The sequence below is a fragment of the Halyomorpha halys genome, unplaced genomic scaffold (assembly GCF_000696795.3).
Source record: "Halyomorpha halys isolate HHAL.00 unplaced genomic scaffold, Hhal_1.1 Scaffold110.1, whole genome shotgun sequence".
In the NCBI taxonomy this organism is placed as follows: Eukaryota; Metazoa; Arthropoda; class Insecta; order Hemiptera; family Pentatomidae; genus Halyomorpha; species Halyomorpha halys.
In genome coordinates, this window is record NW_027112640.1 from 1,666,251 (window position 1) to 1,678,884 (window position 12,634).

The window sequence follows — 12,634 nt, forward strand, 5'->3', positions numbered from 1 at the left end:
TATTTTACCCCTAGGAATGGAATCATTGAATCCTAACATCAGTATCAACACATCGACTCGTATATTCAAAATAACTCCCTTATAGATAGCAAATTTTAGCAATGATTTACCTTATAACACATACTAGTTCCAAAATCCATTTAAAAGTCAAATATCATTTATATCAAAAGTTATTTACATATTAATAATTATACTTATATGTTATGATTATGCACAATAATGCCAGGAGAAGAATTTTTTTTTATTGCTAATTAGATACCTATGTATTTAAGCTATCACAAGATATTCACATGCATCAAGTGTACACTAGAACACTTAATGAATCGAATATAGAACATTAAAAGACAGAAGCCAGAGCATATTCAGGGCCCTCTGGAACAAACAAGTGAGTAGACATCAATGATAGTTTCTCTTTGTTTATCAAACATTTGCAGGTATTTTGTATTTGCAGCAAGTGGCTAATGTGTAGATCCGGCTCTAGTCACTGGCGGATACGGGTGGGGCGTTCGCTCCACCCCTTTCCAAGACAAAATAATATTTTATTGAAAAATTGTTTCTATTTAAATAAAACGGAAAAAAAGTAAATAAAATAGAGAACTTATTTGATAGATGATTTCTTTCTGGAAACCTACCGTAATTAGTAAGATAACATTGTTAAGTTGACATCTTTACTGATCACAACCACACCTTTGAAGGGACAAGATATACGTCGATTCTTCGGTAAAAAAGGTAAGATTCAATAAGCACAAATATTCGACAAATACTTATCTCTAAAAATAATGAATGGGGGAAACAAATAAAAAAGATCCCTTTTTTAGATTCCATTCTTCCTATTATAATTTACAGTTTGCCATTTTAATAATCTCTGAATGTTTGTTGAAAATAAAAAGGTAACCATCGTAGAAGAGGTGGCTAATATTTTTGCCAGCAATCCTAGAAGGCTGATGCGCTTATAGCGCAATCCTCTTCATCACCTCCTGTATTTTTGTATTTATTGTATGTATTTACATACAATAATGAAGTTTTTGGTCGATTTTCAAGTTTTATTTACAATAATTCATTGTAATTATAGGTAATAACAATTTTGAAAGTAATGATTGGATAATTTTATGAAGTAGAAATAAAATTCATTCATTACTTTTTAAATTTTTATTAGCTATAATCATAATAAATTATTGAAAATGAAGCATAAACTTAATTATTGTACATAAATCCGAAAATATAAGAGGTTTGTTATGAAAGCATCAGCCGTCTGAGATTGCTAGCAAAAATATTAACCACCTCTTCTACAATGGTTGTATTCATTGATTTATTTTCAACAAACTTCCAGAGGTTATTAAAATGGCAAACTGTAAGTTCTAAAAGGAAGAATTGAATCTAAAAAAAGGTTCTTTTTATTAGTTCCCCTCCATCATATTCAGAGATAAGTATACGACAAATAATTGCGTTCTTTGAATTTTACCTTTTTTACCAAAGAATCGACGCATATCTTGTCCCTTCAAAGGTGTGGTTGTGATCAGTAAAGATGTCAACTTAACAATATCATCTTTCTAATTCCGGCAGGTTTCCAGAAAGAAGCCCTCTATCAAATAATTTCACTATTTTCTTTACTTTTTTTCCTTGGGCCTTAAAAATTTAGGAGGGAGCCGCAGTCTCCCGCCCTGCTCTCTTCTACCTACGCTCATGGATCCTACTTCTTGTAGCACAGTATCGAATAAAATGAGTTAATCAGTTTTGTGAATTCTAATGCCGTATTCTGCAAGTCATTGTATATGATTCTGTTTAATGTTCGAATTTAGCCATTATTTCGTTTATGATATGAATAAATGTGTTTTGACTAATCCCATAACAACCCGTTAAAACATTTGCGTATTTACCTTTTTAACTTCTGAATAAAAAAAAATAGGAGAAAAGACAATTAGGTGTCCTAATCATTTACTATAGTTATCAATCATCAGTTTCAATAATGATGGTTAATAATTACTAAATCGAAAAGTGATAAATAAAAACATAAATGGGGTATTTGTTGATATTACTAGACAAATTCTTAAAACTATGGAGAGTAAGCAGGCAAATGTAATATTAATGCTGCTTAAAAATTTATTAATAGTATGGACCCTTACTAAAAGTAAATAAGATGAGACCTGGTGTTCGAAGTGAACGATTAAACCTTTTCTACTAAACAGTGTAGTACTAAATTGACAAAATATCGTATTTATACTGAGGTTTATTGTATTAACAGAAGTGGAACAAGTGAGAGAATGAAGCAAAATATCCACCACATTTTTTAGTGTATCAGAAAGTAGGAAAATAAATCATATCTAAAGAATCTACAATTTCAATTTTTTTTTGTAAATGAAAAATTTAATTTCATACTTCTATGGACTTTTTATATATTACTGTCCACTAGCTTTTATTATTATTTCATATGTCCTTAGAAAAGCCTAATTCTCATCATTTTACGATAAAAGTTTTATTAAGTTTAGAGAGATATAACATAACATAACAGCAATAGCTAATAATCGATACTAACCTAGTAAAACATTGTATCGACTTCAAACAGTCTCAGCGATTGTCGGCACTCTTGAGTTTATGTTAAGTTTTTCTATTTAATAACACAAATAATGTCAACTTTAGGCGTTCCATTATCAGTTGGAGGCACAAGAACTTCGGGAGCTCCAGTCAGAACTCAAAATGGTATATTTACAATTTTAATGTAACTTGTTATTAAACCTGACCTGGTAAAAGGTTAGTCAATCCCCATGTGGTTTTTATTTCTCTACTTTTTCGGAAAGTCCTTGGAGATTATCGGGTTTTCATACATTTTTGAACTCAGATTTCATGAAATTTTGATAAAATAAAGAATTATATTGTAAAAGTTTTTATTCATGGTATTTATTACTAATTACTTAAGAGTGTTTACTTTGCTCATTGATGCTTAAATAAAGTAACGAGACTTGTATTAAATTATTAAGAGCTATCATTTAATCATATTTGCTAAATTATGTCATTTTCCTGATTTATATGTCTATAACATCTTTGACTTCAAGTATTTTTTGCTGTACCAGTTTGGTTTTATATCGCTTGATCTGCTCAATTACTTATGATCATTGTAAATTGGTTTTATAATGAGGTCCTAGGCTAAAGATTTTGTATTTATGTTTACACTAAATCTGTTTTACTTATCGAGGTTTTGTTATGGAAGTTGCTTATTATATTAATAATTACATTAATCACAGATGCATTTAAATGTTTAGGGTAATATATGCATCAATGTATACAGCAATTGTTCTAAACATCTATTTATTCTTAAACATTATTCTTATTCTGGTCACTTGGAGAACAGCACATCCAGTAGCAGGTCTTACATTGCTCTGTAATAACATGTGTATGTTTACCTTTCCTGAATTACACTAGCACAACCTCTTGCTATTATTATCACTAGTTCTACAGATTGTGTTAATTAAAAATATACCAACATAACTTATACAATTTTAGTAGTACTCTATCACAATAAAACAATCACCATTATATCGTATGGGATGTTTTGCTATCCCTTGAAAGAGCAGAAGCCAACAACTTTTTTTCATATGAAGCTTTGAAAAAGACATAAAACTGTAAAAGCCCTAATAATTAATTTAATTACACTCAATAATCACAACTACCCCCTTTGAGTCTGTCAAGACAATGAATTAATCTCGATATTTTGAATTTATTGTTCATGAAAATGTTTTTGTTTTCTTAATATAATCTTGGCATCATCAAGATATTATGTAGTTTATGATTTTAATTGCTTCATATTGGAAGTCATTGTTAATTGAGTATAGTGCCTGTCAACTTGGTAAAAGTTCTCTTACCAATGGCCTATAAGTGGTCTATGTAAGTATGTTGAACATGAATGATTCATATTTTCATTATGCATTGTCGGATTATTAAATATAAATTAAAATTATTTATTCAAAGTTATGATTATTTTTTGTTAATCATTATTTAATTTTACAGAAGAATAAGTATTATTGTTGTATTTGTAGAATATATTATCAACTTTTTTCTTATTATGACTTTGGTTTATTTTTAGTTATGGCAGCATGCTCCATTGCAAACATTGTCAAAAGTTCCTTGGGACCTCTTGGATTAGACAAAATGCTGGTGGATGATATTGGGGTAAAAATTTTTTTTATAAAATAACATGTTAATTCTAGTACTATGAGTTTAATTAGTTAATTTTAAAATAATTTCAATTTAATTTTTAAAAATACTGTTCAACTTTTTAAAATTTAATTAATTTGCTAGGATGTCACTGTCACTAATGATGGAGCAACCATTTTAAGACTGCTTGAAGTAGACCATCCTGCTGCAAGGGTTCTTGTCGATCTGGCTCAGCTTCAAGATGAGGAGATTGGTGATGGAACAACCTCTGTGGTATGTTTCCTTCTGATAAATTAACATGATTTTTTCAAAGGATAATTTATTTTGTTACAACTATAAGACATTTTACTTTGTAATGTTTTAGTTTTGAAAAATCATTCCTATCAATCATAACTTGTTTATATTGGCATTATAAAAAAAACAATTTATAGGTAATCATTGCTGCAGAACTTCTAAGAAATGCAGATGAATTGGTCAAACAGAATATTCACCCAACTTCTATTATTAGCGGCTATAGACTTGCCTGCAAGTAAGTTTTTCTTGATAAAGATTGCATTTTTCTAATACTTATGGTGTTAACATTTTTTAATGACTATTCAAATGAAAAAAAATAGTCTATGAGGTTAGTTAGTCTGGTTATGTTATTCTGATGCAATAAATATGATCCTTTAAGGCTTCTTGATATTTCCTGTTGAATTCTGGTCTTTTTACTTCCACTTTCCTATGTATGAAATAATATATTTTTGGAAATGTTGCGATTGTTTAAAAATTTTATATAATTTTTTAACAGAAATCCCTTTGAGTTCAAATAACCAAATCTCACTAAACGTTGTGGGTGGGTCACATAGGCTATTAATTGTTTGTTTACTCTCATCTTTATGCGTAAATAACTTTTACTATTTTTAAATAAAGATTACAATATTTTTTAATATCTTAGAAACATTCTCAGATCTATCTTATTTTAACTTAATCTAAGATTGGGTTCAATTTCCATCTTCTTTCTAAATGAAAATAATTTCAAGACTCAATTTTATAGTTATTTCTATGGACCCAAGTTTAAAATATATCTAAATTTTTATATTGTTATATTCATAATTTACTTAATCTTTTTTTTTTTTTTTTTTTATAGGGAAGCACAGAAATATATTCAAGAACACCTGTGTGTTAGTGTTGATGAATTAGGAAAAGATTCTATCATCAATATTGCAAAAACATCCCTTTCTAGTAAAGTTATTGGAATGTATCCTTTTTTTTCAAATTATTTTAATATGTTCATTTATTTAAAAATAAATTTGATCCTTTTTTTCCTCAACTTTATTCTTTTCAAAACCTTATAACGTTTCGACCCTCAGGTCATTTTCAAGGATACCTTTATTTTGTTGTCATTTTCTTTTTTAAAAAACTTAAACATGCCGGCTAATTGCCTAATTACATTTGCGAACCGTTAGTGAAAGAAAGAAGAGAAGTGGTTTGTAAAAGTTTTAAATTTAAGAAAGAATTATATAGAAGAATTTATAGATGGGACAAAGGCAATTAGCCGGCATTTTTAAGTTTTTTAAAAAAGAAAATGACAACAAAATAAAGGTATCCTTGAAAATGACCTGAGGGTCGAAACGTTAGAAGGTTTTAAAAAGAATAAAGTTGAGGAAAAAAAGGATCAAATTTGTTTTTAAATAAACTAAACCACTCTCAAACAAGAATATATTAATAAAAATTAATCTAATATGTTCATTTATTTATTATGATTATTTTTGTGAATGTTAAACGTTTCTTTCCTTGACTTCATCAATAACAGTGATGATGACTTCTTTGCCACCATGGTTGTTGAAGCTGCACAGGCTGTCAAAATTAGCGATAGCAAAGGGAAAGCTAGTTATCCCATTAAAGCCATCAATATTTTGAAAGCTCACGGTGGATCAGCTAAAGAAAGCATTTTGGTTAATGGATATGCACTCAACTGCACAGTTGCTTCCATGGGTAATGTTTTATCTTAATTTTGTTAGATTATTAAGTTTCATATTTTTTTTTAAACATTTTTACTGTTCACTCTTACAGTTGACAGATTAAAGATTAGCCATGTGTTAAAGGTGCCACTTCTCAAAAAAAAAAATATTAATAATGAAAATAGCAAATATACAGTGCATTCCAGCGTTTACTTACCATTTTCCCCTCTCCCCCTAAATACTCAACTGCTCTGAAGATTTTTTAAGAACATTTTTTATATATTTTTAGCTTGTCAAGGGTGCCGTGAAATTTGTTTTGCCCAATATGAGTTTCAAACTTTTTTTTTTTTTGCAAAGTTAGAATAAATTTGGGAACCGCTTTGGTAGATGATTGAATATTCACTTAATGAAAAGTGTCTTAACTTCCATTATTTTATTTTATTTTTCCAATTAATTTTTAATAATAGGCAGTTAATTTCCTTAAGAATAATAAAAATGAACAATTTAAGCAGCATTTCTCTGGTTGCATTTCGTATACTAAAGCACATTATTAACTAAAAGACAAATAATAAGTAGTTTATAAATCAAACAGTGTCATTTGTGTTTTTATATTGGTTACAAACACTCTGTATAAGAAATGTAAAGCTGTTGTATATTGTGAAAATGTTACTAATATATTGTTTTCAGTGTCCACATTTAATTTATGATAATGTAAATTTAATTAATCAAATAATAAATTCTTCATCAAGTACCATTTTCTTTTATAGGAATGACTAAACGAATAGAAAACGCTAAAGTTGCTTGCCTTGATTTCTCATTACAAAAAACAAAAATGAAATTAGGTGTTGAAGTAAGTACTGTGAAATTGTCATCTTTTGTATTATAAAAGTCGTTTCATAATTATAATGTTTAATTTTCTTTTTGAAAATGAGGTTCTGGTAGAAGACCCTAATCAGTTAGAAGCTATTAGAGATAGGGAAGCCGATATTACTAAAGATAGGATTCAAAAGATTCTCAGTGTTGGCACCAATGTAGTTCTTTTAAGTGGAGGAATTGATGACATTTACATGAAGGTAATAAATACCTCTTTCAATTTACTAGGTTAATTGAATGATTTTCAATTGTTTGTCAATTAAAACTTTTTAATGAATTTAGTATTTCATCGAAGCAAATGCAATGGTTATAAGGAGGGTGAAAAAAGCAGACTTAAAACGAATTGCTAAAGCGACCGGTGCCTCTTTTGCAACATCCCTCACTAATATGGAAGGTGAGTAGTCTTTAAGCTTTGTGAAACTTTTGTATGTTTGTATGGCTCAAAGTAATATTCATTTACAATATTATACAAAATAGATTAGGAAAATATAGAATTAGATTATAAGATTAGTTTGAAGTAGTAAAAAAAAAAAAGCCATGACTTTACCTTTCATAACATCATGTTATTTTAGGGTTTTTTTATTGATAAATTAAATATAGTTCTATGTTTTCTTATTCTATATAGATTATTATTATAAATGATTTTGAGTTCCTACTTATCTACCATAATAAAGTAGTTAGTAATGATGTTTATTTTAAAATAAAGTAATACATTTCAATATCTTGTTGTTAGTGTGCTAAAGTAATTTTTTTCTTTTGTTAGGTGAAGAAGCATTTGATGCTAGTTTATTAGGTGAGGCTGCTGAAGTGTCGCAAGAAAGGATATGTGATGACGAGCTTATTCTTGTTAAAGGGTAAATATGTTTTCCTAGTGCTAATATCTTTTATATTTGTAATCAATTAAATATTTTTATTTAGAAAATCACTAAAACATTTTGTGGAACTTGATGATTCATGAATACATATTTACAATTAATTTTATCTCACAAAATTATTTAATACTACACTATCCTACTTAGTTAAGTTGTTCTAACTGAATTTGGATAATTTTGAAAACTTGATGTTTTTATTACCATTATTTTTTTTTTGTGTGCCTCGAAGTATTTTCTGAGTTAAATTTCAAATATTTAAGTAATAATAATGCTCTGTAAAAAAAAGAAAAATAATTTAAGTTACTACAATAGACGTAAGACATCACAGCCATCTTCACAGATCTTTCAAAATAACAAAAAATGTTAGTTTTACAGAGAAGAGAATTTAACTAAGGATGATAGTGCAGTTAAAAGTATTACTTTTTAATCAATTTCTTGTTTCTGATTCACTTTTTTTCTGAGCAATAAATTTAACTTAAATACATTAAATGAGGACAGGTATTTTGTAACTGAATTAGAAATGATTTATAAAAAAAAAATTTTGAAATGAAACTTCTTTAGGCGTGATATAGCAAATTGGTTCGGAGGTGATGAAAAGTGTAACGTTTCTTATGCTGTAGATATGGAATGAGGTTGCATTTCAAACAATTCTTTTTCTAATTACTTTATAAAAAATTATTTGTAATACCTAAAAAACCTAATAACTTTAAAATTATACATTACTTGGAATATTATAGTCACTCATATGAGAGATAATGGCATTACTTACAAACCAAAACTAAAATTTTCTAAATTGGTTCATTATTAACATAGATTTATTCTTGGAATCCAATCTAATGGAATCTTGTAAATATTCTATGCTAGTTTAAATAGAAATCTAATTATAATAATAATTTTATCTTTACATTAACAAATAAAAAAAAAATACGCCACTCACATCCTAAATATTGATCATTCTATCTCAAAAGCAACAATACCTATTTAGGTGAAATTAATAGTAATGTGTAATTAAAAATTAGTCTTTTAGTTTTACTTTGTGCAATTTTGCTGACTTTTACAATACTAACTTGTTCTTTTTATCTCCTCTAATATTGCTAATAGCTATCCTCTTTTCTTTTTTTTTATGAAACAAAAATTATCAATGGGGAAATGAAGTACTTTTAGTATTAATAATTTATAAACTATTGTAATAAGTCTTGCTAGTGTGTTAATGATGAATTATACTTATCACCATCTTTCGTATGAGAAAAATGATTCTTGTATCTAACTGAAACACACTAATTATATTTTAACTAATATGCTCATCCGAAATTCTTACCTCGGGTATCTATCGTTCTCTATATAAGTCATGATAAGGGAACTTGTTAATTTGTACAAGCAGTACAATATTATCAAAATTCTTCCCCACACAATTGCTTAAGTTACATACCGTATTTGTCTGAATATAAGGCCAATATGATTGATTATTTTTTATATTTACAGCAAAAAAAAATATTAGTAATTAGTAGTTTATCTAATATCTATGGAAAAAATTGTTCAGATTTTGATTTTTATTAAATTGAATAACTTTAGTGAAATGAATGAATTTATTTAATTAATAACTTCTAATATTTTTATAAATTTAGTTTTTTATTGCTGCACATATTTGAACATGATCAGTTATATTCAATGCGGGTTTGAGACAATATCAAAATTATCGGTAAATGACATACACGTCTTCTCTGTACCAGTCTTTACTGCTAATTAAAAATGTCACTTATTACAATATCTACTAAAGGTGAGACCCCAGGATGTGTCTTATTAGGCAGCAATTTATTTTTTATTAACTCTTACTGTAACCTGGCACTAGAGGCCTCATGTTGCCTATCGCTGACATTCGGCACTCTGATACGCCACCTGTACTATTCCTGGTAAAATCTTGAATATAAGGCTATTGTCTATTTTTGACCAAATGTGGAAAAACTTCTTGCCTTATATTCTGGCCAGTATGTTACATTATAATGATTATAGTGAAGTAACTATTTTCTTATTATGTAATTGGTTAGCTGGAACATATCTCTTTAGTTTAACACTTATATGATAAAACTCAGCTATGTGTTAACTTATACTAACCCAAAATTTTATTCGCTGAGACCTAAAAGTTGAGAATGAGTATATTAGAATTTTAGTGGGTATTGTAGCAAGCCCACATATTTATCGTTAACGTAAACTTACTCAATGTAAAATATCTTATCTTGTATGGCCTGCTATCCAATTGGTGAAAAAGAGCAGGATCCTTGGTTTGTAGTTCATTAGCATAGTTAACCAGAATGATAGATATACTGATGATGATTCTTTTATTTCACCATCTTTCGTATGAAAGTAATGATTATTTTACTTAAACTGAGGTTTATCTATTTGTTATTTATATTTAGTATTGTGCTATTCAAGCTTAGTGACTATAGAATTTGTTCTGAGTTTTCTTTATGTTAAACCCTTTATTGAGGAAAAAATATATAAATTGAGCTTGTTATTCAGAAAAATTTGGACTCTCAAGTGGTTTAACAAATTTATTACTAAAACCTAAAAAAAAATTCTTTTATCATAACTTGAGAATTTTACATCTTTTATAACATTATAGCAACTAAAAAGTTAATTTGATTCTCTAGAAAATAATAAATCTGTCCAGTATTAGTCCACTCATTTTATCTTTAGCTTTTTGTTTATTCTTATTTTCATTATTAAGCAGAATGATATATTTTAATTCACCTTTTCAAATAGATATGTACTCATACATACAATCCATATTTTTTCATTTATCTTTTCAAATAAATATACACAAACCATCAGATATCCACTGTTTGATATAGGAGAGAGAGGAGTTATCAACAGATTATCACCGTATTCTATCCATGGTGGGAGGGTCAAGTTTTTATCCAGTCGTACTACCTCGAAATTAAAGTCGACCCTCTCAGGCCTGATTCAAACCAGTTACGAGTTTGCTAAGGCCTTAACTCCTCCGGCTACAGACGCCCATCTAAATTTCAGCTATCTAAAGTGCAAAATTTCTTTTTTATAGTATGAACTAAAGGAAATTTATGAATAACCAAGATATTGCATTTAGTTAAGAGAGCTTTCCCTCAATCAAATTTTATTTCCTAATCGTGAAATAATAAAATTGTCAACATGTGCTAGAACCTAAGTATTTTTACTTCTAATTCGCCAGAGTTTCACACATATTTTTTCTATTTCTATTAGTTTTTATTTTAATACTAAGTCTTAATGATAGTGTCTGACTTAAGGCTAATCATTGATAATGGATAATTTTTACCTGTCTAACTTTTAACATGAAGTATTTTTTTAAAAAAATAATAATTCTGACATGACTGATATATATATGTCATAGTAAAGGTAAAAATTGTCCAGCCTCTAATATGTTAAGTAATTAATTATGATCTGTTAAATAATAAATTTTCACTTGAGCTCTGGTACCATATAATAATGAGGAAATTAATGTTTCATTCTAGAGAGGTCTCAGAGGTCCAAAAAAGTTATATAGATATTCTAAAAAATGATGGTTGAGACAAAATATATCTAGATTGATGACTCAATTTTTTATAGTATCAAAATTGTATTATTTATATTCATGAATTACAAAGTATCACAGAGATGAAGTGCTAGTATGAAATATGTGATATTCCTTATTGTTCTAAAGAATTACAAGTCTTTTAGGCATATTTTCAAAGCTTAATGTAATTTTTTTTTTTCCTCAGTCCGAAAGCACACTCAGCTGCCTCAATAATTCTCCGTGGGCCAAATGATTATTTCTGTGACGAAATGGAGCGATCAATTCATGATTCCCTGTGTGCTGTAAAACGAGTTCTTGAAAGTAAAACAGTTGTAGCTGGTGGTGGTGCTGTCGAAGCCGCTCTGTCAATCTATTTGGAAAACTTTGCTACCTCTTTAGTTAGTATAAATTAAGTAGTTATTGTAATTTTTCAATTTTTTATTTAATGATATTAGATTATTTTTTATTTCTTGTTTCTAGAGTTCAAGAGAACAGTTGGCAATCGCTGAGTATGCTAAATCACTCTTGGTGATCCCTAAGATACTTGCTGTCAATGCAGCTCTTGATTCGACTGATTTAGTTGCTAAGCTTAGAGCCTACCACAACACTAGTCAGACAAAGAAAGATCATGCTCAACTCAAGTGGTATGTCATATTATGACTTAAAATGCAATACTTTGTTGTTATATTTGAGGGATCTATTATATGTTTATAAAATATGACATTGACAATATGTTTGTAGGCATGGACTAGATTTATATGGAGGTGTCGTGAGGGACAACAAGAAGGCTGGTGTCCTTGAACCAACTATTTCAAAAATTAAGTCCTTGAAATTCGCCACTGAGGCTGCTATCACAATTCTCCGAATAGATGACCTCATCCGCCTTGAAGCTGAGAAAAAAGATCAAGGCCATGGAGATATGCACTAACATCCAAGTCCTAAATTATGCTTTATTAATTTAATTTACATTATTAACGTAACTTCTTTTGACTTTATTCTGCCATTAATAAATTACTTAATTTAAGTATCGAACAAGTAATCTAGTTATCATTTTTCTAAAAAAAAAAATAAATTAAGGATATTTTTTAATTTTGCACCTTAAATAAAGTGCCTCAACTAATACTGTTTTTTTTTTTTTATGTTTTCCTTTGTTTTATTTTACAGTTTTTAAAATCAATTGTGGTCCCTTATTTGGGTAGTAGAACTACAATACACATAGGTTTTTTCTTTCATTCAAAATTAAAATAAAT

General features: G+C 28.3%; 1 protein-coding gene across 1 annotated transcript; it reads left to right on the plus strand.

Annotated features, from left to right (window-relative positions):
• Window positions 1-2,498: 2,498 nt before the first annotated feature.
• CCT1 (chaperonin containing TCP1 subunit 1) lies at window positions 2,499-12,506 on the plus strand. Its single transcript, XM_014415966.3, has 13 exons — window positions 2,499-2,697; window positions 4,079-4,164; window positions 4,294-4,422; window positions 4,581-4,678; window positions 5,279-5,389; window positions 5,945-6,126; window positions 6,860-6,942; window positions 7,025-7,165; window positions 7,248-7,359; window positions 7,729-7,819; window positions 11,590-11,782; window positions 11,865-12,028; window positions 12,126-12,506. The coding sequence occupies exons 1-13, from the start codon at window positions 2,625-2,627 to the stop codon at window positions 12,310-12,312; spliced, it is 1,650 nt and encodes a 549-aa protein (XP_014271452.1). The 5' UTR covers window positions 2,499-2,624; the 3' UTR covers window positions 12,313-12,506.
• The last annotated feature ends 128 nt before the right edge of the window (window positions 12,507-12,634 follow it).